This window comes from Onychostoma macrolepis, chromosome 16, assembly GCF_012432095.1.
Source record: "Onychostoma macrolepis isolate SWU-2019 chromosome 16, ASM1243209v1, whole genome shotgun sequence".
In the NCBI taxonomy this organism is placed as follows: domain Eukaryota; kingdom Metazoa; phylum Chordata; class Actinopteri; order Cypriniformes; family Cyprinidae; genus Onychostoma; species Onychostoma macrolepis.
Genome location: NC_081170.1, coordinates 24,244,788 through 24,271,852, shown reverse-complemented (window position 1 = coordinate 24,271,852; position 27,065 = coordinate 24,244,788). Strand labels below are relative to the sequence as shown.

General features: G+C 34.9%; 1 protein-coding gene across 3 annotated transcripts in view; it reads right to left on the bottom strand.

Annotated features, from left to right (window-relative positions):
* Positions 1-27,065, bottom strand: part of LOC131522119 (carboxypeptidase Q-like) — a 48,447-nt gene that overhangs the window by 12,934 nt on the left and 8,448 nt on the right. For all 3 annotated transcript variants that reach the window (XR_009266447.1, XR_009266448.1, XM_058747375.1), the window contains exon 5: positions 1,776-1,887. Coding sequence is in view for 1 of the 3 variants with exons in the window: in XM_058747375.1 (XP_058603358.1) it covers positions 1,776-1,887 (112 nt within the window). In the remaining 2 variants the exon portion in view is untranslated. The remainder of the gene's footprint in view (positions 1-1,775; positions 1,888-27,065) is intronic.

The window sequence follows — 27,065 nt, the reverse complement described above, 5'->3', positions numbered from 1 at the left end:
CTGACCAGACGAAACCCGCAGTTCAAAAGTTTATATTTCTATTTTAATTTTGTTGCAATTTCTAACAATAGTAGTATTATGTAGTTAGGTATTTTATTATATTTTAGTTATTTTGTTATTTTGTTATTGTTATTATTAACATGTGGTGATGTAGGGGCTGTTTGACAATTTTTTAAAGGTTTTCTGACCCCGAGACTCAACTATTTTCTTCAATTCTCCAGCTGTGGTCCTTGGAGAGTCTTTAGCCACTCAAACTCTCCTTCTCACCGTGCATTGGGACGATATAGACACACGTCCTCTTCCAGGCAGTTTCCTAACATTTTATGTTGATTGGAAATTCTTAATTATTGCCCTGATGGTGGAAATGGGAATTTTCACTGCTCTAGCTCTTTTCTTAAAGCCACTTCACTAATTTGTGAAGCTCAATTATCTTTTGCTGCACATCAGAAATATATTCTTTGGTTTTTCTCATTGTGATGGATGATTAAGGGAATTTGGGCTTTGTTTTCCCTCCGATTTATATTTCTGTGAAACAGGAAGGTGTTCATAATCACCCTGGAGTGCTCAAAATTGTGAATATGAATGGGAATATACTTCAAAGATATTTTACTTATAAGAATTTCTAGGGGTACCAATAATTGTGTCCAACGTGTATTTGAGAAAAACATTTATTTCATAATGAGATTTTCCCCCATTTTCAATTGTTTTAGTTCAATGAAAGGTTCGATTTTTGTGATTTTTTTTTAAATAAAAGCTCAAAAGGATTAATAATGCAAGTTTATTTTCTTCTTTGATCATATTTACCAAGGGTACCAACAATTCTGACAACGCATGTATTTTCAGGGAATACTTCATGACTAATTTTAGAAAAAACTATATAGTGGCATTGTGAATTAATTCACAAACTTTGAAAGTTTTATCTGCTATTTAGAAAATGTGTTTTTTTTTAAAATCATAACAATTATCATAAAAATGCTTATAGGGTCATTCCGTGTCAACACAGCCAGAGGGTCTACTGAAAGACATGGACAAATACATAAATAAATAAGAAAGCCAGCTGTATGCACAGTAGCCCACATTTGGTTTTCGACCACTGAAAATGGGTCAAATTCAACAATTTTCACATGGAGACGCACTGAGATCCCCACATCTCTGGGACAGAACCAAATAATCTTAAAAAATGAAGATACCAAAAGAAAAGTCTGTTATGAATCTGAAACTAAAATCATGTTGAGACACAGACATGTAAACTCTGGGATGGATGGATGGATGGATAGATGAATGAATACATACATACATACTCGAAAAAGCGCCTTTTCCCCATTTTTGAACTGTCAGCATTGGCACATAATGCAACAAGGATAGCTAAAGTCAACAGATTTTACTAATAAACCAGCCATCTCTGTGTAAAAAAACCACAATGATGCTGCCATCTTTCTAAATTCATTTTCTCCCCCTGTAATTTGGCTCAACTCTCAAGTGAAAATTGTCATTTTGACCGCCCTTCACAAATTAGTGGATAACTCAGAAAAAAAAAAATCATCCATGAAATTTAATATTTTGGCTTTAATCACTGTTTATGTTTGTCTTTCTTCAGAAAAAAATATTAACTAAATCAAACAATTTAGCCTGGAAAGATTCTGAGATTGGGTTGAATGAACATATGACTTCTCTCATGTGTATATCTCAGTCACTGGGAACTGTATATAAATAAATATTTAGTCATGTAACAGAGAGAGGGGTTCTCAAAATGTTACCATCTTCACAGGTCTCACCTAAGTCTCTGATCAAAGAAAGTGCTTCCCAGGAAATGGCGACTCCGCCTCCATCATCCATAGCGCCCTGGCCCACGTCCCAGCTGTCCAGGTGACCACTGAGCAGCACCACCTAAAACAGAATCAGAGCAAAAGCATACAAATGAATAGTAAAATAAATATTTCATAACATATTTTCTCAGCATTGTTTCCTTAGTTTTTTTCTTTGTATAGTTACACAATTGTTTATTCATGTATAAAAGGTTTTACATAACAGACTGTAAAGGGAAAAAGGCATCCTGGCAACCTTTTCCAGATGTTGACTGTCAGTCTTAATGGATCTTGTCAAACCCAGGCCACAGTGAAAGCCTTTAAACTGATGCTCTAGATTAGATTTAAACTCCAAACATCCTCCTCTCATAGTTCTAACACTGGCTAAATATATGTCTCTACTCCACTGAGAGCATCTTCTACCACTTTACATCCACTTTCGGCAGAGCGGCAAAACTTCAGGAATATAGCTTACAAATAATGCTCTACAATTTTGTTTTATACTGTCAATCTGCCGTTCATACAATAGCCTCCATGGGCTGGTCAAATTTTATGGCAATAAACATACTGAATGCTTTTAAAACTCATGAACATTTGGGGAATAAAGCTCAAATGAAGTCTGTTTTTGAGACTCGCCTCAGTTAAGTGAGGATTTTCCAGTTGATTTGTCAGCTATCTGCCTACAGCATCCCGTTGGCAAATATACAAATGCTGTCTGGACATCCGCCAATCAGCTACAAGCCCACTCCCTCCAAATGTATTTTTGAATACTGTGACAGATTTTGTCTATACCGTGTCATGTTGTTGTCAGTCTCATGACAGGTTAACACTCCCAACAGCATCATGAGAAAAGGCTAAGGGTAATCTATGCCAACCATCTGTGAGTTACAACGGGTGAACTCTAAAGCAACAGCCAACGTGCCAACAGCAAAAGTACAAAAACATTCTGTAGTGACCGTTCTTTTGTGTTGAACAAAATCTACTGTGAGACTTGTGCTTTCATGATCAGACACCAGAAACACACAGATGGAAACGTCTAGGTGGAAGCGGTTCAGACTGTTCTTTAGTGCTGCTGAATTATTAAACAGGAGACAAATCGGGTCGTTATTTTGTCATCCTTGTGCCATTTCAAACCCAAAATATGTTGCTTTTTTCATTTTGAAGACATTTTGAAGAATTTTTTACAGTACATACAAAAAAGCTACTAATGGCAGCTATCAAGCTTCAAAAAGGACAAAGAGCATCACTAAATTAGACAATATGACTGTTGCGCAATTTGTCGCTAAATTCTAAATTCATAAGTAATCCAATAATCTTCCCTTCTATAAAGCTTTGAAATGTCATTCACATTTGTGTTTAAACCCGAGTCAAAATGGCTTGTAAAAGTCAAAAATACACTAACATTCAAAAGTTTGGGGTATGATTTTTTTTGTTGTTGTTGTTGTTTGGAAGAAATAAATACTGATATCATCATGGATTTATTTTACTGAACAAAAGTGACAGACAATTTTTTTTTTTTTTCAAATAAAAGCTGTTCTTTTCACCATATATATTAAGCAGCACAACTTACTTTGTACACTGATAATAAAAAAAAATGAGCACAAAATCAGCATATTAAAAGATTTCTGAAGAACCATGTGACACTGAAGAATGGAGCAATGGCTGCTGAAAATTCAGCTTTGCTATCACAGAAATAAATTGCATTTTAAAATCTATTAAAATAGAAATCAGTTATTTTTAAACTGTAATACTAGTTCAAAATATTGCTGTTTTTACTGCATTTTTTACCGAATATATCCAGCCTTTGAGACTTCTAATAAGAGATTTCTTTCAAAAATATTAAAAAATCTTACCAACCCCAAACTTTTGAATATTATAAATAATAACGAATAAATAAATAATAATGAATAAAACAGATCAAATAACACTTTGTGTAAATAATGGGTAAATAAAGATTTTTTAAATTATTGAGTAAAATTCCTTCAAGAAAACAGTCACTGGTAACATGAAATGTGGAAGTAAATTTGGCATAATTTCCAGCATTATGCCACCACTTACATAGAATCAAGAACATCTAAAAGCTTTACGTCAATGCACAAAATCAATGTAAAACGTTGTTTAACTTCTGGTAATTTCTGTAATCCTCTTCAAAGCCAGCTCACAAACAGAAACTATTTTCCCCCTCTTTCAAGCACAAAATACAAACAAACAAAAAGTAAACCAGATTTCTTCAGAGACTGATGTTAGACCGGCACTGCATACATTACTGGTTTGGCAGGAGGACCGGCTTAATTTGATGTGGTCCTGAAATATGGAATTGATGGATTAATCTAAACATGTTTTTATGCATAAAAGAAAATAAAAATATTTGTCTAATTGTAGTTTTGGTTTTGAATATATTTCAGACTAACTAGTCTAGCAATACTGACAGCATAACCATGCTGTTTGGCCAAACACCTATGTGAAAAAGAAAGGAAAAACAAAACAAAAAAGACCCAGGAACAGGCCAAAAAAAGCACAGAGAGGTTTAGTAGTGAGTACTGAGACAAAGAGAGATCTGTCTCCAGATTAAACTTAACTTCCTAATAACTATGTGACAGGGTGGAATGTAAGGGCTGACTGACCTCATAATTAAACACTATCATGTCACCATTAATGAGCTCTGACAGGATGAGGCTATTAATTACGAAGCACTAAAATATGAATGAGGGAGTGAAATTAAGAGAGTGCACAGGGAGAGGATGAGTTGAGCCTAATGAGCCTGCTATCCAAGGGGAGTCATACTGAACACACATTCAATATTCTGCAGTAAATCTGGACCAGACAGGGGCCAAAACCTATAACTAGCTGAACAATCAAGATGTGTAAATGAAAATGAAAACACATGCTAATCAAATGAATGTGGCCACAGCTTGATATTTGGAATGAAATCGTACAGTGACCCAAAAAAACTAAAAAGTAGTAGGCTTAGTTCTCACTTAAATATCACTGTGCAAATGTCGATGTAGACTTCTGATACACATGTAGATACAAACTACTGTATAAAACCAAGAAAGCACACCAGTGGTCATTTTTAAGAATTCTTAACTGCTTTTTTTCTTATTTTCTAGGCAAGGCAAGGCAAGGCAAGTTTATTTATATAGCATATTTCATACACAGTGGTAATTCAAAATGCTTTACATAAAAGGACGTGAAATAGTCATTAAAAATAATTAGAATCACAACAATAAAAACAAGGAATTAAAAAAAAAATCACAACAATAAAAACAAAATTATATAAAATTTGATTTAAAAAGAATTTAAAACAGTTAAGAATAGAAAATGATTATACATAGTGCAATCAGTTCAGACGTAGCACAGTGCTCATTCAACAAATGTACAGCTAAACAGATGAGTTTTGAGTCTGGATTTAAATGTGGCTAATGTTTTAGCACATCTGATCTCTTCTGGAAGCTGGTTCCAACTGTGGGCGGCATAATAGCTAAAAGCGGACTCCCCATGTTTTGTGTGAACCCTTGGTATTTCTAACTGACTCGATCCTAATGATCTGAGTGGTCTGTTAGGTTTATATTCAGTGAGCATATCTGCAATGTATTTAGGTCCTAGGCCATTGAGTGATTTATAAACGAGTAAAAGTACTTTAAAATCAATCCTAAATGTAACTGGAAGCCAGTATAAGGACTTGAAGATTGGTGTGATATGCTCAGATTTTCTGGTTCTAGTCAGAATCCTGGCAGCAGCGTTCTGGATGAGCTGCAGCTGTCTAATGGTCTTCTTTGGAAGGCCGGTGAGGAGACCATTACAATAATCCACCCTGCTGGTGATAAAGGCATGAACAAGTTTCTCCAAGTCTTGACTGGAAACAAAACATCTAATTCTTGCAATGTTTTTGAGATGATAGTATGCTAATTTAGTTACTGCTTTGATATGACTACTAAAACTAAGGTCTGTCTCCAGAATCACACCAAGATTTTTGACTTGATTTTTAGTTGTTTGACCCCTAGAGTCAAGGTATGCATTCACATTGAGAACTTCATCTTTGTTTCCAAATGCAATGACTTCAGTTTTCTCCTTGTTTAACTGAAGAAAGTTCTGGCACATCCAACTGTTAATTTCATCAATGCACTGGCAGAGGGAGTCAAAGTCATTTGGAGATAAGGCTAGGTAAATCTGGGTATCATCAGCATAGCTGTGATAGGCAATTTGGTTCTTTCTCATTATTTGACTTAGTGGGAGCACATACAGGCTAAACAAGAGTGGTGCAAGAATTGAGCCTTGTGGGACTCCGCATGTCATGGACGTCCACTTAGACTTATGCTCTCCTATACTCACATAATAACCTCTCCCTTCTAAGTATGACCTGAACCATTTGAGTACAATCCCAGAAAGCCCGACCTAGTTTTCCAGTCTCTCTAGAAGTATGTTATGATCGACAGTGTCAAACGCAGCACTAAGATCTAGTAGTACCAGCAGTGAAATTTTGCCAGAATCAGTATTGAAGCGAATATCATTTATTATCTTAATGAGTGCTGTCTCTGTGCTATGATGTGCTCGGAAGCCAGATTGAAAATTGTCCAGGTATCCATTTGAGTTTAAGTAGTTGTTCAGCTGATTAAAAACTACCTTTTCAATAATCGTACCTATGAAAGGAAGATTTGATATTGGTCTATAGTTGCTCAACATTGTGTTATCAAGATTGCGCTTTTTCAGAAGGGGCTTAACAACTGCAGTTTTCAGGGAGTTTGGAAAAGTCCCAGAAAGAAGCGAGGCGTTCACCACTTCTAAGAGATCTGCTTCTAAACAGTTAAGCACACTTTTGAAAAAAGATGTGGGAAGTGTGTCAAGATAGCATGTTGACGATTTAAGGTGCTGTACTATTTCTTCCAAAATTTTGCTATCAATTGCTTCAAAAACAGACATAGTCACTTCTTTTTGAAATTGCAGTCGAATCTGTGTGACCTCTGCATAACTAGAAGATGTGCCAATCTCCTTTCTGATATTATTGATCTTCTCAGAAAAGAAGGAACTCATTGCATTTGCTGTCGGAGAGCATTTCTAATGTAAGAATAAAATAAAGAATAATTCGTATTCTGGATAGTTCGCCCAAAAATTAAAATTGTGTTTCTTTCTTGTGTGGAACACAAAAGAAGATATTTTGTGACTTCCAAAGTAGGAAAAATTACTATGGAAGTCTTTTGTCTTCAACAGCAGAAGAAAAAAAATATCATACAGGTTTGGAACAACAGTAAATGATGACAAAATGTTTCATTTTTGAGTGAACTATCCCTTTAAGAAAGTATTTATCTGTCCTAAAGATAAAATATAGGAAGAATTTGAATTCCTGAAAATATATATATATTTTTTAATCATAATTTTAAGTTAGGATAAGGTTAGGATAACTGGTCTTAAATCCCTAAAGGTAAGGTGTTTCATGATTTTATTGGGTTGTTTCAAATACAGTATTAATATTACAGTGTACATATAATACATTTCACTCATAGTATGGATGTGCATGAGTACTTCTAAGTAACACCAATGATAATGTAAACAAAAATAGATCATGATTAAGCATGGTGTGACTTTTTGCTGAATTAATAACAGCTCTACAAAAATGACTCGTATAGAGACCTCAAAAACGTGCTGCTGAAAGCTAAATTCCTGTCAAGTCATTCACAAAGGAAACCGTTTGCATGCTGCAGGCAGCGCAAAAAGAAATTCCTTTAAGATGTTTTGACTGAATTGATCAACAACTCTATAACTACAAACCTTGTAATTTTCGTCTTTAGAAAAAAGATCTCCCTTAATTTACAATTAACTTGACTGAATCAGTGAAAAACAGTCAAATTAAAATACAGTAGGCACTGTTATAATGAAAGGTATACTCTAAGTACACTTTATAATAACTTTCATTAAACAATTCAAATGCTTTATGGATCAATAACTTATGTACAAATACATTTAAACATTTTTTTCATGTATTTGAAAGAAGATTGTTCACCCAAAACTGAAAATTCTATCATCATTTACTCACACTCATGTTGTTCCAAACCTGAATTTCTTTCTTCTGCAAAACACAAAACAAAAGTAGATATTTTGAAAAATGTTGGGTTACCATTGACTTTCATTGTGTGGACAAAAAAACACTGAGGCATTTCTCAAAATATCAAATATCATCTTTCATTTTCAACAGAAGAAAGTAAGTCATACAGGGTTGCAATGGCAGGTGAGTTTTTGAATTTTCGTTTTTGGGTGAACTATCCTTTAATGGGTTAATGTTATTATGAAAGTTATAAAGTATTTTATATGGAAGAGAGAGACTGAAAGACTCTCCATCTGCTTTTCTGAAACATGTAACTATACAGGTTAATAGGGGTCTTACAGAATAAACTCTTCTTTCCAAATAGGAATGTGGCTGTAAAACACATCAAAATCTTCAACATATGGTTAAAACTGAATGATTGCAGCAACCAATAAAAACCTAGAAGAAATGTTTTGACTGGTCTACCGCAGCTAAAATACTTTCCATAAACAACAGACTAGCCTGGCATCATGCAAACACCTAAACATATGTTTACCTACAATTAGACATCTCATTCTGTTTAAAAAAGTTCAAAGATTTCAAGTTCAAAAGCATTTGTGTAACTACACAAGTTTCTACACAAGTTTCTCCCTAACTCAATGACATTGAATGTTTACCAAAAGGGAATTGTGCAACGGGGAAGTCATCATAAATATGCCTGTGCACACTGACAGAAAGACAGAGGTTACACAAACTGTCCCTCATTCATTCTCTCCACCCCCACCACTTCCTGGAAGTCCATTATTGCGTGTGCTAAAAAAGAGTGTAGCGTTTAGCGCAAAACCAGAGAGTGGTTTAAAGAACGTGTGGTGAGAGAATGAGCAAGCTTTAGAGAGCGGATGAGGGGAAGAACTCGCTGTGAAATGAACAGACTGTACGTTCTTCCACAAGTCAGTAAATCATTCACAAACCACCTTCAGAAGACTTTGTTGTAACTCAAATCATCATGAAATAGAAGAGGACAAAACAACTAGACAGTGATGAAATGTCTGACTAGATCCTAGAAATGTTCAGAATGCTGTTGCCTGAGGAACTGTCAGCAATGAAAAACTGATTATTTGCTGACTTAATTCTCTCAAAATACAGTACATAGTTCTGTTTCAAGTTTTTGGGACATTTAAAAGGAATATTCTGGGTTCAAAACAAGCTAAGCTCTATCAGAGATATTAACTTTGAATCGGGCCTCAGTTTGTAAAAACAGGTCCCAGTAATGGACAATGGAAGTTTATGGGGCAATGGTTTCTGGAGGGTTTAAAAGCAGAAATGCACATTTTTGTATGATTTTGTGGGGTTTTTGTATGTAAACAGTCCATTTTTGGTATCCTTCTTAAGAGTGTGCATGGTAATAAATTTGAAAGAAAAAAGAATAATAAAGGGCTGTTATGAGAAAATGGCTATTTCGAATTGTTGTCTATTATAAGAAACTAGGTTTAGTTTAGAGGTCTGCATTCCCGCGGCTGTACCGCGGGAACCGCGGGACCCGACCAGATTTCTTGCGACATGGGATTTAATTCCCGAATAAAACGCGGTTGCAGTCGGTAACTCTGGTGCAATTTGAACGGGAGCGGGATATAATATAATACAATATCCCGTTCCCGACGTCTTTTCAGAACAACATATCTGCGCTTTATTCAAGCACCGGTACAGCCTGCACTCGCACGCCCTGCACGCATGAACCAGTGCTTCGTTTTATTTGCGAGTGTCTGTGCGCAGCATATGCATAAGGATGCTCAGAGCAGGCTAGCCTACAGTGAATATACGGCCCGCAGACAGAACAGGCAGGTTGTCGATGAGTGACAGAGCAGAATAAAGATGGATCAAAGTGTGGATGCGCTGTCCTTGAAGAACGCTCAACTCGGTTTTGTTTATATTTTGCTTAGCCTATAATTTTAAATGGCAGATGTCGAATTTATTTATTTATTTATTTTTCTTCCGCGACACTTTTCCTAGGCTAGCTACTGTGTTTACAGCAAGCTGTTAAACGAATTTAGTATTTTGACAAGACGAATAAAATTATAATATGCCATTTTTGTACAACCTACATTTTTTTCCCCTCTGCGACACTTGTTCCTATTGTGTTGTAAAGGTTAAACGAATTGTATCCTGACAAGACGAATAAAAATAAGGAATATAATTTTTGTACATTTTTATTTTCTCTGTGACACTTTTTTTTCGTACTGTGTTGGCAGCAAAATGTTAAGCAATTTCGTGTCTTAAGACACAAAATTGCTTAACATTTTGCTGTCAATAAAAGACTCTTGACGACGAATAAAATAACAAATACAATTTTGTGCAGACTACACTTTTATTTGTTAGCCTATCTGTCTTTCTTTCAGTAGAGGAAATTTAAATGTGTGATTCTGGAAACGAGATCTAAATTTAGCGGGAACGGTGGGGTCGGGAAGAAAATTATTCAAAGCGGACAGCGGGTGAACAAAGAGTAAATATATCGTAAATATAAAAAACACGCAGACCTCTAGTTTAGCTCAAATCAAATTTAGCCTAAATTAGTCAAATAATCATAATTAATCACATACATTATTAACATTTTTGGAGACCTCAAAAGAAAATTATTGAATTATTTCAATTTAGGCAGATTAAACCATTTATATAAACTACAGTCATGGCCAAAAATATCGGCACCCTTGGTAAATATGATTAAAGAAGGCTGTGAAAATTAATCTGCATTGTTAATCCTTTTGATCATAATTTTTTATTTTTTTTTAAATCACAAAAATCTAACCTTTCATTGGATAATAAGAATTTAAAATGAGGGGAAATATCATTATGAAATAAATGTTTTTCTCAAATACACGTTGGACACAATTATTGGCACCCCTAGAAATTCTTATGAGTAAAATATCTCTGAAGTATATTCTCATTCATATTCACAATTTTGAGCACTCCAGGGTGATTATGAACATGAAATTATCCAACCATGGCTTCCTGTTTCACAGAAATATAAATAGGAGGGAAAACAAAGCCCAAATTCCTTAATCATCCATCACAATGACAAAAACCAAAAAATATATTTCTGATGTGCAGCAAAAGATAATTGAGCTTCACAAATTAGTGAAGTGGCTTTAAGAAAAGATCTAGAGCAGTGAAAATTCCCATTTCCACCATCAGGGCAATAATTAAGAATTTCCAATCAACATAAAATGTTAGGAAACTGCCTGGAAGAGGACGTGTGTCTATATCGTCCTAATGCACAGTGAGAAGGAGAGTTTGAGTGGCTAAAGACTCTCCAAGGACTACAGCTGGAGAACTGCAGAAAATAGTTGAGTCTCGGGGTCAGAAAGCCTTAAAAAAAAAAAAAAACTGTCAAACAGCACCAACATCACCTCATGTTGTTTGGGAGGGTTTCAAGAAAAATTCTCCTCGCTCATCCAAAAACAAACTCCAGCATATTCAGTTATCAGACACGACTGGAACTTCAAATGGGACTGGCTTCTATGGTCAGATGAAATTAAAAATGAGCTTTTTAGCAGCAAACACTCAAGATGGGTTTGGTGAACACAGGGATAAAAAGTACCCCATGTGTACAATGAAATATACTGCTGTATTTTTGATGTTGTGGGCCTATATTTCTGCTGGAGGTCCTGGACATCTTGTTTAGACACATGGCATCATGGATTCTATCAAATACCAACAGATAATAAATCAATAAGTGACTGACTCTGTTAGAAATCTTATAATGGGCCATGTTTGGATCTTCCAACCGGACAATAATCCAAACACAAACCTCAAAAACAACACAAAAATGGGTCACTGAGCACAAAACCAAGCTTCTGCTGGCCATTCCAGTCCTCTGACCTGAACCCTATAGAAAATGAGTGAACTGAAGAGAAGAAGCACCAACATGGAGCTGGGAATCTAAAGGGTCTGGAGTGATTCTGGATGAAGGAATGGTCTCTCATCAGGCATTACAGGAGAAAATTTAGAGCTGTTAAACTGGCAAACGGAGGTTTCATAAAGTATTGAATAAAAAGGTACCGTTAATTGTGGCCAATGTGTATTAGAGAAAAATTTTCCCCCATTTTAAATTCTTATTATCCAATGAAAGGTTAGATTTTTTGTGATTTTTTTAAATAAAAGATCAAAAGGATTAACAACGCAGATTAATTTTCACAGCCTTCTTTGATCATATTTACCAAGGGTGCCGATTTTTTTGGCCATGACTGTATATATACTAGCATATAAGTGAAATGTGCCTTATCGTTAAAAAATTTCAAATATTATACATATTAAAATGCTCTCAGTAGCCACTGTTTGTTGAATTTGATTTGTTTACTTATCTTTTTGTAACAAAAGACTTATCAACTCAATTGGTGACTGAAATCATATTAGCATAAGACCTCTTAAAGTTTTGAAATGAATGAATGAAAAACTGCTAGACAGATTTATTGGTCAGTTTAAATAAAGAAATGTAATCAGCATTTGCATGGTATAAACTGCTCTGGAATAAATGTCAGCCAATTCTACTATACCATGCACACAACATCCCATATGCTGCTTCATGAATTCAAGCACACACACACGCACACAAATCACTTAACAAAATGTTGAAAAATTATCTACTGATCTGACCAGATGAGCCATTGGCAGTTTAAATCCAGCATTTATTGCATTTTATTTTTCCCCTCGTCCCAAAAAATTGCGTCTGCCAAAAATAAAGTGACTTTTTCAGGTCATGCAGCCACTCTGTGAATTGAAGAAATGAGAACAGACTGATCAAATACACAGATGTGCGTAATGAGGCAGACACCACACACTGAAGCTGTCAAATTCACTCTCAAATTCCCCAAAAACCACCGCCATCAAACACGTGCAGACCTTGATCACTTGCATTCAATTACAGAACTGGAAAGTTTTCATGTCTGAGTTGTGCCAAATGACTGCAAACACTACAAAAGAGAACACAGAGCGCTTCCTCCAAGTTGAGATTGGACATTCTCACTAATATTCATTTTGATGGTGGTTATTATGTATTTTATTTCACGTTCCTACTGAACTGGATACTTGGAAGATTTTTGTTCTTGTAGGCCAAACCCCTAAAACCCAGAAAAACTATTATTTTGTGTGGCAGGATATGAGGTCATCTACAAACTGGTTTAATTTCCCTTTGCCATCTCAGAAAACTGAGCCATTGATGATTCTAGCAGTCATGGTCATGTGCAATATATTAAAGTGCTGTTGGTATTATAAGTGATTTTAACCAGTTTTAGCAAATCATTTTTAGAAATATTAGAAATTTGTGCTAGACTACAGCCTTGAATATTTTCATATCTCAAGGCTGGATGAATTTCGCATAAACTAAATAAAATTACACAGTTTTGTTGTTTACAGAAACTCTGTCATGTCATTTTTTATTTATTTGAATTTATTTTATTTATTTTTTGAGAGAACATCAATGGTGCCCTAAGCAAGATTTCAGACACCTTCATTATTTAGCTACTGAATTGAATAATGAATTAAATAATTCAAATAGAAAATTAGATTCAGCATTTCACATTAATGGCACCCTTTTAATGAAAAAAAAAGATTATAAAGTATGCCGAGATATATTTTTTATATTCTGTCAAAACCAGATGACAGTTAGGATAAGTTTATGCAAGAGGGATCTTTTCCTGAGGTAGAGGGTTATCTTAACAGTAATGAGACAAGACGGGCCACTTTCATGATTTTCAATGTTGTGCAATAACAACTAAATTAGGAAATGCTTCCATTTAGTTCCTCTAATAATGGATGATGCAGCAGCATCATCATACTAACCTCATTTCTCAATAAGATTCAAATATAGCAGTAAATGCTAGGTCTTAGTATTCTTAGATTGGATATCTTCCCTCTGTTGCCCTAACTTTGTTTTTAGTAAACCAAGCAAAATTGACAGTTCTTGACAGCCAGGGATCACCATGCATTTGCACTGTATAGACAAAATAAATACATTTTGTTTTGCAATTAAATGCTATTTACACTAAGTGAAAATAACATATTTTCTTAGCGACATGCTATTTACACTAAGTGCAAATAACAATGGATTCTATTTACACTAAGTGCAGCTATAGATTCTATTTGCACTATGTTAAAATAACAGGATTTTCTGCTATTGATAGTACCTACTGGCAATTTTCTGCACCTCAGTATTGTAGAACATTATAAAACAACATTCAATAATAACGTATTGAGTGTAAATTTTAATTTTAATTCAAATTATTAAATGGATGCCACCTTATTGGGACACTAAATCCATCCCTACACCTAACTGTTACGTTTATGTGTCTGTTTAGTTTCCTGTTTGCCCTTTTTTGGTTCTGTTCCTGTTCAAGTTAATTTGTTTGTCTGATTATCATTTAGTTCACCTGTGTTGATTAACCATCTCGTTTACTCCTTTGTTTCCTGTTCTTTATAAGCATTCAGTTTCGTTGTAGTCTTTGTCCTGTCTTAATGTAATATTGTTTTGGAATACGTTGTTTCACTCTGCTCTTTGTTATTAAACGCAATTTCCTTGAATTCCCGCTTGTTGTGTATTCCCAAGAGACGTACCGTTACACTACCCTAACCCTACCCAATTATTACTTTTTTTAAACTTTTCGATTATTTCCTTTATTTTTATTGAAAAAAAAATGCCTTTCCATGATATGAGATTTGAAAGGGAGAAAAAAAAGCTTGGCAAAAGGCAGATTCGAACTCGGTTCGATCGTGTCAAAAAGACCACAGCACATGCTTTACCCCCTGTGCCACCGGAGCAGTTGTTTGATGATGGATCCTTTTCACAAGACAGTGATGACGTGTTTCAACAGTCATCAGAATCATACATTTTCTAAAGATTTTTATATTTATATTTTTTAAAAATTGTATATTTATAACACTATACTTTGTATTATATCACCTTTGCATCAAATTACAAACTAGTTAACACTAATGCAAGGGTGTTGCTAATGCAGCATCTATAGGAGAAATGGTAAATTTGGCATCATTCTCTCTTCTTGCACTTAGTGTAAATAGACACTCCATTTTTTTTTTTTTTTTTTAAGGTTTTTAAAATTCTCACCAAGGCTTCATTTACCTGGAGAATAAAAAAATAATTCATGTGATGGCAAAACCTGAATTTTTACATTACTCAAGTCTTCATTTTCATGTGATCCTTTCTCATGATCCAGTTTTTTTCTGATTTCATGCTTAAGAAACATTTCTTATTATTGTCAATGTTGAGAACAGTTGTGCTGCTTAATATTGTTGTGCAAACCATGATACATTACTTTCAGGATTCTTTGATGTTTATTTAACGTTTATTTAAATCACTTTTGATCTATTTAATGCATCCTTGCATAATAAAACCACAAAATCCTACTGAACCCAGATGTTTAAATGGCAGTGTGGTAGTGTAACTCCTCTTGATTTCTATGGAAAAATTGTTAAAAAAAAAAAAAAAAAGAATTCTTGATCAGACTGACCAAATGTGAATTAGTGCCACAGCATTAAACAAAAACATTTAGCTGATTGCAATAATGCAGCTTAATTTTCAGAGAGAAATATTAGTTCAATACAAAGCATAAGTAATAGTTTTAGGTATTACTTTTGGAACTTCCGCTTCCAACTCCACTTAGAAATCTGAGGGGACATGTTCTGTCACAGTCTAAATGGTCATAATGCTTCTGAGAAATTTAAAGTACATTTTCTTCCCCTTCAAAACAATAAATGTTTACTATTATCTCCTTTTTGAATGAATGAATGAATGAATGAGGCATTTATATTGAAGTCATTCATAAATTGAATCTACCTTTTAAGGTAGCCATTGACAAATATTTGCCATCTGAAAACTGTGGCTAATCCTCTTATTTCACAGATAACACAGGACACATCTAAAGAACATCTGACTCACTCTCTGTCACCGGCACCCTCATTAGCAGTGATGAGTAATACGCTCCAAAGATCTATACTGAGGGTTCCCGTAACCATCCATCAGCGAGAACGATCAGTATATTCAGGCATGTCTTTGGCTGTGACCGGAGTGTCATTGCTCGGTGAATTCAGACTGTGAAGAAACACCAGGGCTCATGGTTATGTTTGTTCACAGAATAAAGGGCCCCAGCTTGCACAAGCCTTAGTTCTAACTAGGGCAAAGGCTAGAGCAAAGTTTCTCTCCTAAAAGCATAGGCACCAGTATTTTACAAGGTCTAAATCAGCGCTTTTTAACTAGTTTTGCATCAAAACCCACATCATTTTAAAGTACTGTAAAGACATTTATAGAGTTACAAAATATTTCTATTTTTAATAAATGCTGATCCTCTTAACGTTCTATTCATTAAAGGATCCTGAAAAAGTATCATGGTTTCGACAAAAATATTAAACTGTTTTCAACATTGACATTAATAGTAAATATTTCTTGAGGACAAAATCAGCATATTTACTTTTACATTTATGCATGTGGCAGATGCTCTTAACCAAAGCAACTTAATTGCATTGAAGGTGCACTTTTTTTATTAGAATGATTTCTGAAGGATCATGTGGCACTAAACACTAATAGTGTTATTGGTTTAAACTTAACTGTATAACATTTCACAATATTACAGTTTTTACTGTATTTTGATCAAATAAATGCAGCTTTAGTGAGCATAAGAGACGTCTTTCAAAAACATTAAAGGGACAGTTCACTCAAAAATGAAAATTCTGTCATTAATTACTCACCCTCGTTCCAAACCTGTAAGACCTTAATTCGCCTTCGGAACACAAATTAAGATATTTTTGTTGAAATACAAGAGCTTTCTGACCCTGCACGCAAACCACCACATTCAAGGCCCAGAAAGGTAGTAAAGACATTGTTAAAATAGTCCATGTGACATCAGTGCTTCAAACTGAATTTTATTAAGCTACGAGAATACTTTGTGTGTACAAAGAAAACAAAAATAACAAGTTTATTCAACAATTTCTTCTTTTCTGTGTCAGTCTTAATTTGTGTTCCAAAGATGAACAAAGGTCTTACGGGTTTAGAACGACATGAGGGTGAGTAATTAATGACAGAATTTTCATTTTTTGGGTGAACTATCCCTTTAAAAAGCATGTAGTGTATAAGAAGCTACTATAGCAGGTGTGAGTTCTGAGAATTGGTTGTACCTTGTAGCTACAATAAATAGTGTTGTTGTATAGAATATGAACTAGACAGCTAGCCAGTGCTCAATATGGACTATTTTAAACTTACCCCATTCTCACAACAAAGAGAACATTTTGTCAAAGGTTAATGTGTATTTATTTTGCCCTGCTAACTATCCAAAATTGTACGGTTAATTAAATTTTAATGTTTATATTAGCGTTGTTGCAACGCATATTTGGTCACAATACAGTAGGTTAAGAACCACTAGTACAGACTAACTTGAGGCAATGGAAAACATTTAGGATGTAGGAACAATTTGAAAAGTGTGTGGGAACACAAGGTCAAACGTCTTTAGAAAGTAATAACAATCTTTCAAAAAGTGTGGAAATGAACATATACATTTCAAAATGTGGTCAGTGATATTGTTCAGCCTCTGGAAAAAAAAAATCTTCTTTTCTTGAGGATAGAAAATAAGAAAAAATTAGACTGATTTAAAAAAAATAATAATAATTATAACTACAATGCCCATTCTAAAAAGGAAACCCTTTGTCAAACTTCATAAAAAATTGAGTTCAACCGTGCAAGAGTGTAGTAAACCAATCAGTAATGACATGCTCCCTCCCATTAAATATGAGCCCAGTTTAAAAGCCAACGTCGCCCTCTTTGAACCCCAAGAGTCATGAACATTGTGGCCTCCTGTCATCCACGTACTGATGGAGTGTGGAGAGCAGTATAAACTCTGGTTTCCCCTGTGGAATCCCCCGCATACATTACAGGCCAGAAACAACAAACAGCCGACCCTGAGGTGGTTAAATCCACTCTGCTGTTATCAGAGGATATAAACATCTCAACCTCATTCTGGGACTAAAAGATCAGTTGATGGGCCAAAAACGGAAAGAGGGGAGTGGGATGATGGACAGAGTGAATTAGGAGACAAAAACAACAAGCCAAACCTAAATAAAGAGGAGGAAACTGCAATTGTTCTCTGCATTGCTTCATATGAGAATGTTCTGGAAATGAGAAACTAACTGTTACTGGAGAGAAACGCACAGATTTGAGGTTTGTGGAAATACAGTTTGGACGCACTGCAACCTTTGCCGGAATGGACTGGGTCCATTACAGAGACGGGAAATGTTTTGGGAAATGACAGGAGCACATTTTGTGTATCAGTAAATGCTTGACTGGCTCCACAACACATTCCATAATGGCTATTTTCAGTTTAAACAGCAGTTAAATTTGTGGGAACATAAAAACACGTAAACACTATTACTTTCTTTCAATTGTTTTCTAATTGACCAAACTTTTAACTCAACTGAGTCTGCAAACAGTAATCCAACCAAACTTTGATTACCCAGATACCTAGATACATCTAGTTTTGCAAGAAAAAAATCAGCAATCAGGGTTTTTTTTCCCACTGACTAGTTCAGACTTTATATTTTTTCCTCTGATGCAGTTATTTATATTAAGTTATATATATAGTTATACTGTATATATAAATAAATACATTTTATATGCTCTATCATTTATTTTGTATATTTGTTATATTAATTATAAACTATAAATTAAAAATTTCAATATTATTAATAATAATATTAATAAATTTGCAGCTGTAAATACAAGAATCTGTTGCAAAGAAGCATGGAAAAGTTGTAACATGGCATACAATCCATTTCTATAATAAATGCTGTTCTTTTGAACTTTCTGTTCATCAAAATGTATCACAGTTTGCACAAACACTTTATGCACAACTTTTATCAACTGTGATAATAAGAAATGCTGCTTAAGAATTAAATCAGCATATTAGAATATATTCTGAAGGCTCATGTGACACTGAAGACTGGAGTAATGGCTGCTAAAAATTCAGCTTTGGAATAAATTACATTTTAAAATACATTAAAACTGAATTTTACTTTTTAAATCCTAATATTTCACAATATTACTGTGTACACTATCAACTAACTTAAGATTTAGTGACAACACAACATGTGCAAGTTTCATCAACCGGCCCCAAACTGTCATCCTTATTATTATGACCTGGATATCTCCTAAATTTGTGGTGATTTATTACGATAATCTGAACACAGCCTCAAAACTTCCTGTCATTCATTAGAGAACTATGTATCCCCAATTGTGTTTATGATCTCATGCTGTTAAATAACAGGAAACAATGAAGGTTAAGATGCCCATGAACATAGTGTACAGTAGATGTGGTGTGTTATTCCAGTTCCCCGTCCTTTGCTTGCTGGTATGAAGCAGCTATTCTGGGTGCCACAAGGTTTTATCACAGCTCAATGCATTATTTATAAGGCAGAAGCCTGGCCCCTGGAGCAGGAGAAATGAATGGTTATGACAGGGTAAACCCCACAAGATGCCAGCCACTGTGCATTGCAGGCATTAGTTGAGGCCAGCTTTTCAAAGTTGGTGATGGCCGACTCTCTGCTGTTTCTGGGAAACAATATGATACCGCATCTAGGACATTTGATTGTTTTTTATGACAATGCATTATTTATTTGTCAATAATAGATGTTAAAATACACAACAATTGCCTTTCTGATGGAATATCTACACTGCCTCTCAAAAGTTTGGGATCAGTAAGATTTTTTTATGTTTTTTAAAGAGGTTCTGCTCATCAAGGCTCATTTTAAAGAGGTTCTGCTCATCATTAGAAATCATTCTAATATGCTGATTTATAATCAATGCTGGAAACAGTTGCACTGCTTCATATTTATTTTGGGACCTGTGATATATTTTTTAGGATTCTCTGATTAATAAAAAGTTAAAAAGAACAGCATTTATTTAAAAAAGAAAGTTTGTGTTACAATATACAATGCTATTAAAAAGTTTGGGGTCAGCACATTTTTTTCTTTCTTTTCTTTTTTTTTTAAAGAAACTAATACTTTTATTTAGGAGGGATGTGTTAAATGAATAAAAAGTCATAGTAAAGACTTATATTGTTAGAAAAGATTTCTATTTTGAACAAATGCTGCTCTTTTTAACTTTGTATTCATCAAAGAATCAAAGAAAAATATCACATGTTCCAAAAAAACGATATGAAGCAGCACAACAGTTTCAACACTCATAATAAATCAGCATATTAGAATGATTTCTGAAGGGTCATGTGACACTGAAGACTGGAGTAATGATGCTGAAAATTCAGCGCTGCGTCACAGAAATTAATTCTATTTTAAAGTATATTAAAATAGGAAACCAATATTAGAAATTGCAATAAGATTTCACAATATTACTGTTTTTTCTGTATTTTTGATTGAATAAATACAGCCTTGATGAGCAGAAGAGACTCCCTTAAAAAAACATTAAAAATCTTACTGATCCCAAACTTTTGAGTGGCAGTGTATATTGCAGAAATAATCCAAGGCTTCTGCAGAGCAGGAGGTTCATTTACAATTAAAGAGAAATAAAAATTATGTTATGCCATTTCAAACCTGTATAATTTACAGTTTTCTGTGGAAGTCTAAAGATATTTTGAAAAATATTTTTGTCCATACAATTAAAGTTTTTGACCCAACTGACTTTCATTGGAAGGACAAGAACAGTTCTTCATAATATGCTCTTTTGTGTTCCACGGAAGAAAGGCATTCATACACAGCATGATGGTGAATAAATAATGGATATGAATTTTCATTTTTGGGTGAACTATCCTTTTAACAAGACAACATTTCAGCACTGTGACAATCTGGCCAACAGCAGACTCTTTTATATATATATATATATATATATATATATAAACCTATAAACTTTCAATTCTTCCCACACGCAATTATATCCCTCACTGCTGATAATTTATATTTATTTGGCAGTTATTTTTTCTCAAGCAGTTTTAACGGCATACTAAACCACATGTACAAGTCATGGTGTAATTTATCTTTTAATATAAAATTCATAATATAAAAAAGCTGGCGATGGCTATAATGAACAGATGCTAAACATTCACTGGAGATAATAAATCTGATTCATAGTTTAAAAAAGGTTCTTTAAGCATTGACTTTTATTCTTTTCACCACATCTAATCTCCATGCCAATGGAATGGGTTTGAAATGCAGCTCCGGTCCTTTTTTAAACTAAGAATGGAATTAATTGGATTGATTTAAGTAATAGATTTCATGTTTCATAATGAACCTTGCCCTCGCTTTAAAAGAATCGCATTTAAAGTTGCCTTTCAAAGCTCTTTATGAAATTCAGTGGGGTAGGCCTGCATTTAGAAGCAGATCTCAGACGTTTATTCAGACAACTGTGTTTTTCTTCTCAGACTACAGATGATACTGAGGCTGATGATGATGAGGATGATGAGGATACTTTCCAAGGTTATTTCTGGGGAAATATAAAAGCCATAACCACAGACACCATCTGTTGTATTACAAAGAGATCAAAAGCAGTGGGAGGAAGGAATCAAAAGAAAGAAAAAAAAAAGAAAAACAGAGAAGAGAGACTCATATGGGCATTGCTGGGATTAAGAGGAGACTGAAAGTAGAACAAACACAGTCTGTGTTATGATGTCTTCACTGGTGATCTCGTTTCCTTCGCTCCAGTGGGGTTGAATACGTTCTAATTCTGAATGCGACTGAATGCGACTGACATTCGCAAAGTGGGGAATTCAATTAGGCTTTTTGACATCATGCCTGTCAACTCCATTAGACCTGTCTCTTCATGACAATTCATATCTTCTGCCCTACTGCTCGTTTTTTTAGTTTAGCGACAGCAGTTATATAAGGTAGAAAGTCTCACATGAGGTAGTAATGTGAGAAAAGAGCACAACCCTTTGGCTAGTGGCAAAAGGTCAGGTCCACATTGCAGCTTATTTAGTGTGCAAGCTCCACCCATTTAGACAGGAAGAGATAGCTTCGCCAACAAATAAGTTTGTTTTGTTTTAATGTGATGTTTAAGGCTTTGTGTATTTGAAAAGATCAGTGGAAAGAATTCATTTTAATATATAATTGTGAAACAGTCTCATCTGTATCAGTGGTTGTGCAGAAAATACCAGAAAATAATGAGATAATATCTGCCTAATCAATACTGATTATTTAATTGTCTTTGGAAGTAAGTCAGCCAATCAGATTTGAACTTGTCATAATCGAAATAGTGATTTCCAGTTCCAGTCCTGAAAAAATAAAAATAAAAATAAATAAACAGTGACACTTGTACTGTTCGCTTTAAAAATTACCGCTTTGGAAAGGAATTTCTTCTAGCCGAATCGTTTTTTTTTTTACTTTGCACTTTTTTTTTGCAAAAACAAAATCTTACTAAAAGCTCATTATTTGAGATATCAACCTCAAATTTGGAACACAACTTGTTTGATCTTCTTACAGTTTTAGAGTAAAACATGTTTTGGAAAATATATATTTCATATGAAATTTAAAAACAGTATTTTTGTGCTTTTTTGATAATAATAAACAAACATCTATCATTTTCTTTTTTCACCTCCGCAGTAATCTGCCAAGTGTCTTCTTTAAAAAAATTAAATTAAAAAAAGGTCAAAAATCACAAAAATGATGATAACCATAATGATAATAAAGTTTTAATAATTCCAAATACAAACCATAACTATAACAATAATGACAGAGAATTCACTTGTACTGTTTATTACTGAATTTAACTTTTAATGTATAAGTTTTAATTCAATTATCCAAAATAGTATAGAATTTTAATGTTGGCCATTTATCAGTTATTGACCATAACGTAAAAAATAAGTGGTATTTCAACCAGAATTGTAATATATTTAAAAATTTTAATAGACTGGAGAAATTATTACTCAAGTTTCATTTGAAAATGAACCATCTCATTTTACCATATCCCCCACTAGATCAGAATGTAAAAGTATATGTTCTCCTGCTTCAGGAAGCCAAGCCATGGACACATTTAATGAACTAGCTCTTTTCTCAGGCCTGTTCCAACTTTGCCACTGTGGGGGAGGATGGCACTGGATGTGCAATTACTGCAGACAGGACCAGCTACACCCAGGCCAGCACAACACGGCAGAGGACAACATTGTGATTGTGACAGTGCAGTGCAATACAGCACAAAGGAATGCTGTGTAATGCATCAACGCTAATTAAAACAGAATGGGCCGTGACATGGCGTAACCCCAGGAAACATCCTACACAACAACACAACAACACGATTGCAGGATTGACTGCCTGGTACATGCACAGTGATTCATAACTATGTGACTGTCAGTTTTTGGCAAGACATTGCAAGTGTGTTGTCATTTAAAATGTACAATTCAGTGACAGCAACGATGGCTTAGGGACAGGTGAACAGAATCACCAATATTCCATTTACAATAATTTACACAAAAAGTAAAAGACGTTTGTTTTGTAAAAGTGCTGTAATGTATGTGGAACTTTTAAATTGTTTTGAAAAAACTGAGCAGTGCTTTTCCATGTAAAACTTGCCACCGTGACACTGGAGAGTTGTGGGTGGTTGTCAGGGCATTGCTATGTGGTGGTTAGGGGATTTGTTAGGGTGTTGCTTACTGACCCAAGTAAGTCGCTTAGTCCACACAGATGTCTTCTTTAATGTCAAAGTCAACAGGATGTTTTACTGCCTGGCAGGTGAAAAGATTAATCGCTTGTGCGCGCACACACACACACACACACATACACACAAACTGGCGTAATGGTTTTTATATTGCACAAACAGTATTTTCTAACCTCTCCTACCCCTAAATCTACCCCTCACACAAAACTTTCTTCATTTTTACATTTTCAAAATACTTCATTCTGTATGATTTATAAGCTGTTTCTCGATGGGAACCAAGAAATGTCCCCACAAGTTCAAAATTTACTAGTATTACTATCCTTGTGGGAACATAATGTCCCCATAGTGTATAAATACCAGTACACACACACACACACAATAGCTAAAAAAAATGCAGGTATAATTATTCAAACATTTCAGGTATTTATGTGGGTCAGTGTCATGTGGCGTAACTATTAAGAAAAAGGAAAATATATGTTTTCTTAAAAATATAAAAACAAGTGAGTCTACATGTTAATCATTATTTTCAAAAAGTTATTAAATTTTTTTACTAACACCTACATTAATAATTCATTGCACCACATGACATTTTGCAACCTGAACTAACCTTGTCTTGTCATAAAAAATCAAATGATCTGACATTTTAAAAGACTTGCTGACCTTTACACACAGTCATGAGAATCTGCAGGGGTCTATGATATAATTTCCTGTTTTGTTTTTTTGTAATTTACAGCATTACAGCAACATATGACAAATGTTACAACATATGCACATTTTGAAAGACAGTTGTAACAGCCTAACAATTTTGACTTTACCCCCCCCCCCCCCCCCCCAAAAAAAATATAAACAAATAATAATTTGTTTTTAATAATATAAAAATAAAGCAAATAAATGAAACTAAAATGTAAAAATTCTAAATGTTATAGAATTTAATTAATTTAATAATTAATCAAATTAATAGATCTGGACAAAAAAAAAAGTCTTTGACTCATGGGCCAAAGTGTGATGCATAGAGTTAACGGTTTGTTTGTTGATTTGAAAAGTGATCTTTTATACAGGCCGGAGTTTTTCTTCATTTCAATGAACACTACGTATACATGCCTTCCATGAGTCCCGAATGCTGTTAACCTATAGGGAAGCTCTTTAGCTCTTTGAGGAACTCAGAGGAACTCATACATTCTTGGTTAGCTGTCAATTATGTCTTGTCCAATATGACTTACAACACACTTATCCCCTAAGTGTCTTGTTAAAGGGCACAATATGATATGTGTATAATGTCAGATGTTTCTCTTTTAGCAATTAATTTTTAAAATGAGAAATCAGTGAGTATAAGCTGCTCATAGTGTGGGCAGCAACACAATGTGTGTGGGAGAACTTTTTTTAATACCAAGTAAAAATGTTTCCCCTGCAGTCAGGCATTAGACAGACATGTGGACACACAACCTGTCACGCTATCGTTATGGCTGCCTTCAATCACAGCGACCCACGCACACACACACACACACACACACACACACACACACACACATAAACACAAAACCATCACTTGTAGCTCTCAACCCTCTCTCTCTGTCAAATACACACATACACACACTCAGGGGCCCTAATCAAATCAAATTTTATTTATAAAGCACAATAAAAACAACAGTGCTGGGACCATCAATAATATTTGCTCAGATGACTTCAGAAATCTAACAGATGTATATGGATTCAAAAGGTCAGAGAGATGGTTAGGTGCTGATCCGGTTAGAGCTTTAAAAAGTAAAACTTTAAAATCATTTTTTGAATTGACCGGCGGTCAGTGCAAAGGATATCATATAGGGGAGATATGATCACATTTCCGGGTGCCAGTCAGAAGTCTTACAGCATTTTGAGCCATTTGAAGACAACTGATATTAGATTGACTTATTCCAATATAAAGAGAATTGCAATAGTCAAGACCAAACAAATGTATGTATCGCTCTCTCAAACTCTGTAAAATGAAAAGAAAACAAAAAACAAAAATAAATAGCAAATAGCAAATAGCAATCTTAATTGAAAAATAACTCCCAAGTTTTTCACAGAAGTAGAAGACCAAATCTCCTAAATCACAATCAGAGCTGCCTGAAGGCCCAAACACAATAATCTCTGTTTTGCTCTCATTAAGATGTAAAAAAAATTTACAAAAAAAGAAATGTAAGAAATCCATTACTTGATATCAGAAAGACATACGGCTTAGGCCTTTTTTGGCATTGTGCTTGAAGGGCAAATAAATTGAAGCCCTATTTACACGGTACACATTCCCAGGCTTATTGTGAACGATTCACTGGCGCATGAAGTTCTAAAAGAAAAAAAGAACGTTTTTGTAACTTTTGTAACGTTTTCTGTAAGTCTTCACAAGGTTTTCACACACTGTTGCTGGTATTTTGGCCCATTCCTCCATGCAGATCTCCTCTAGAGCAGTAATGTTTTGGGGCTGTCGCTGGGCAACACGGACTTTCAACTCCCTCTAAAGATTTTCGATGGGGTTGAGATCTGGAGACTGGCTAGGCCACTCCAGGACCTTGAAATGCTTCTTACGAAGCCACTCCTTCGCTGTTCGGCGGTGTGTTTGGGATCATTGTCATGCTGAAAGACCCTGCCACGTTTCATCTTCAATGCCCTTGCTGATGGAAGGAGGTTTTCACTCAAAATCTCACGATACATGGCCCCATTCATTCTTTCGTTTACACGGATCAGTTGTCCTGGTCCCTTTGCAGAAAAACAGCCCCAAAGCATGATGTTTCCACCCCCATGCTTCTTCAGCATTCTTTCTCCTCCCAACATGACAAGTTGAGTTTTTTACCAAAAAGTTCTATTTTGGTTTCATCTGATTCTGGATCATCCAAATGCTCTCTAGCAAACTTCAGACGGGCCCGGACATGTACTGGCTTAAGCAGGGGGACACGTCTGGCACTGCAGGATTTGAGGCCTTTGTTACTTTGGTCCCAGCTCTCTGCAGGTCATTCAATAGGTCTCCCCGTGTGGTTCTGGGATTTTTGCTCACAGTTCTTGTGATCATTTTGACCCCACGGGGTGAGATCTTGCGTGGAGCCCCAGATCGAGGGAGATTATCAGTGGTCTTGTATGTCTTCCATTTTCTAATAATTGCTCCCACAGTTGATTTCTTCACACCAAGCTGCTTACCTATTGCAGATTCAGTCTTCCCAGCCTGGTGCAGGTCGACAATTTTGTTTCTGGTGTCCTTTGACAGCTCTTTGGTCTTGGCCATGGTGGAGTTTGGAGTTGGACTGTTTGAGGTTGTGGACAGGTGTCTTTTATACTGATAACGAGTTCAAACATATGCCATTAATACAGGTAACGAATGGAGGACAGAGGAGCCTCTTAAAGAAGAAGTTACAGGTCTGTGAGAGCCAGAAATCTTGCTTGTTTGTAGGTGACCAAATACTCATTTTACAGAGGAATTTACCAATTAATTCTTTAAAAATCCTGTAATGTGATTTTCTGGATTTTTTTTTCTCATTTTTTCTCTCATAGTTGAGGTATACCTATGATGAAAATTACAGGCCTCTCTCATCTTTTTAAGTGGAACATGCACAATTGGTGGCTGACT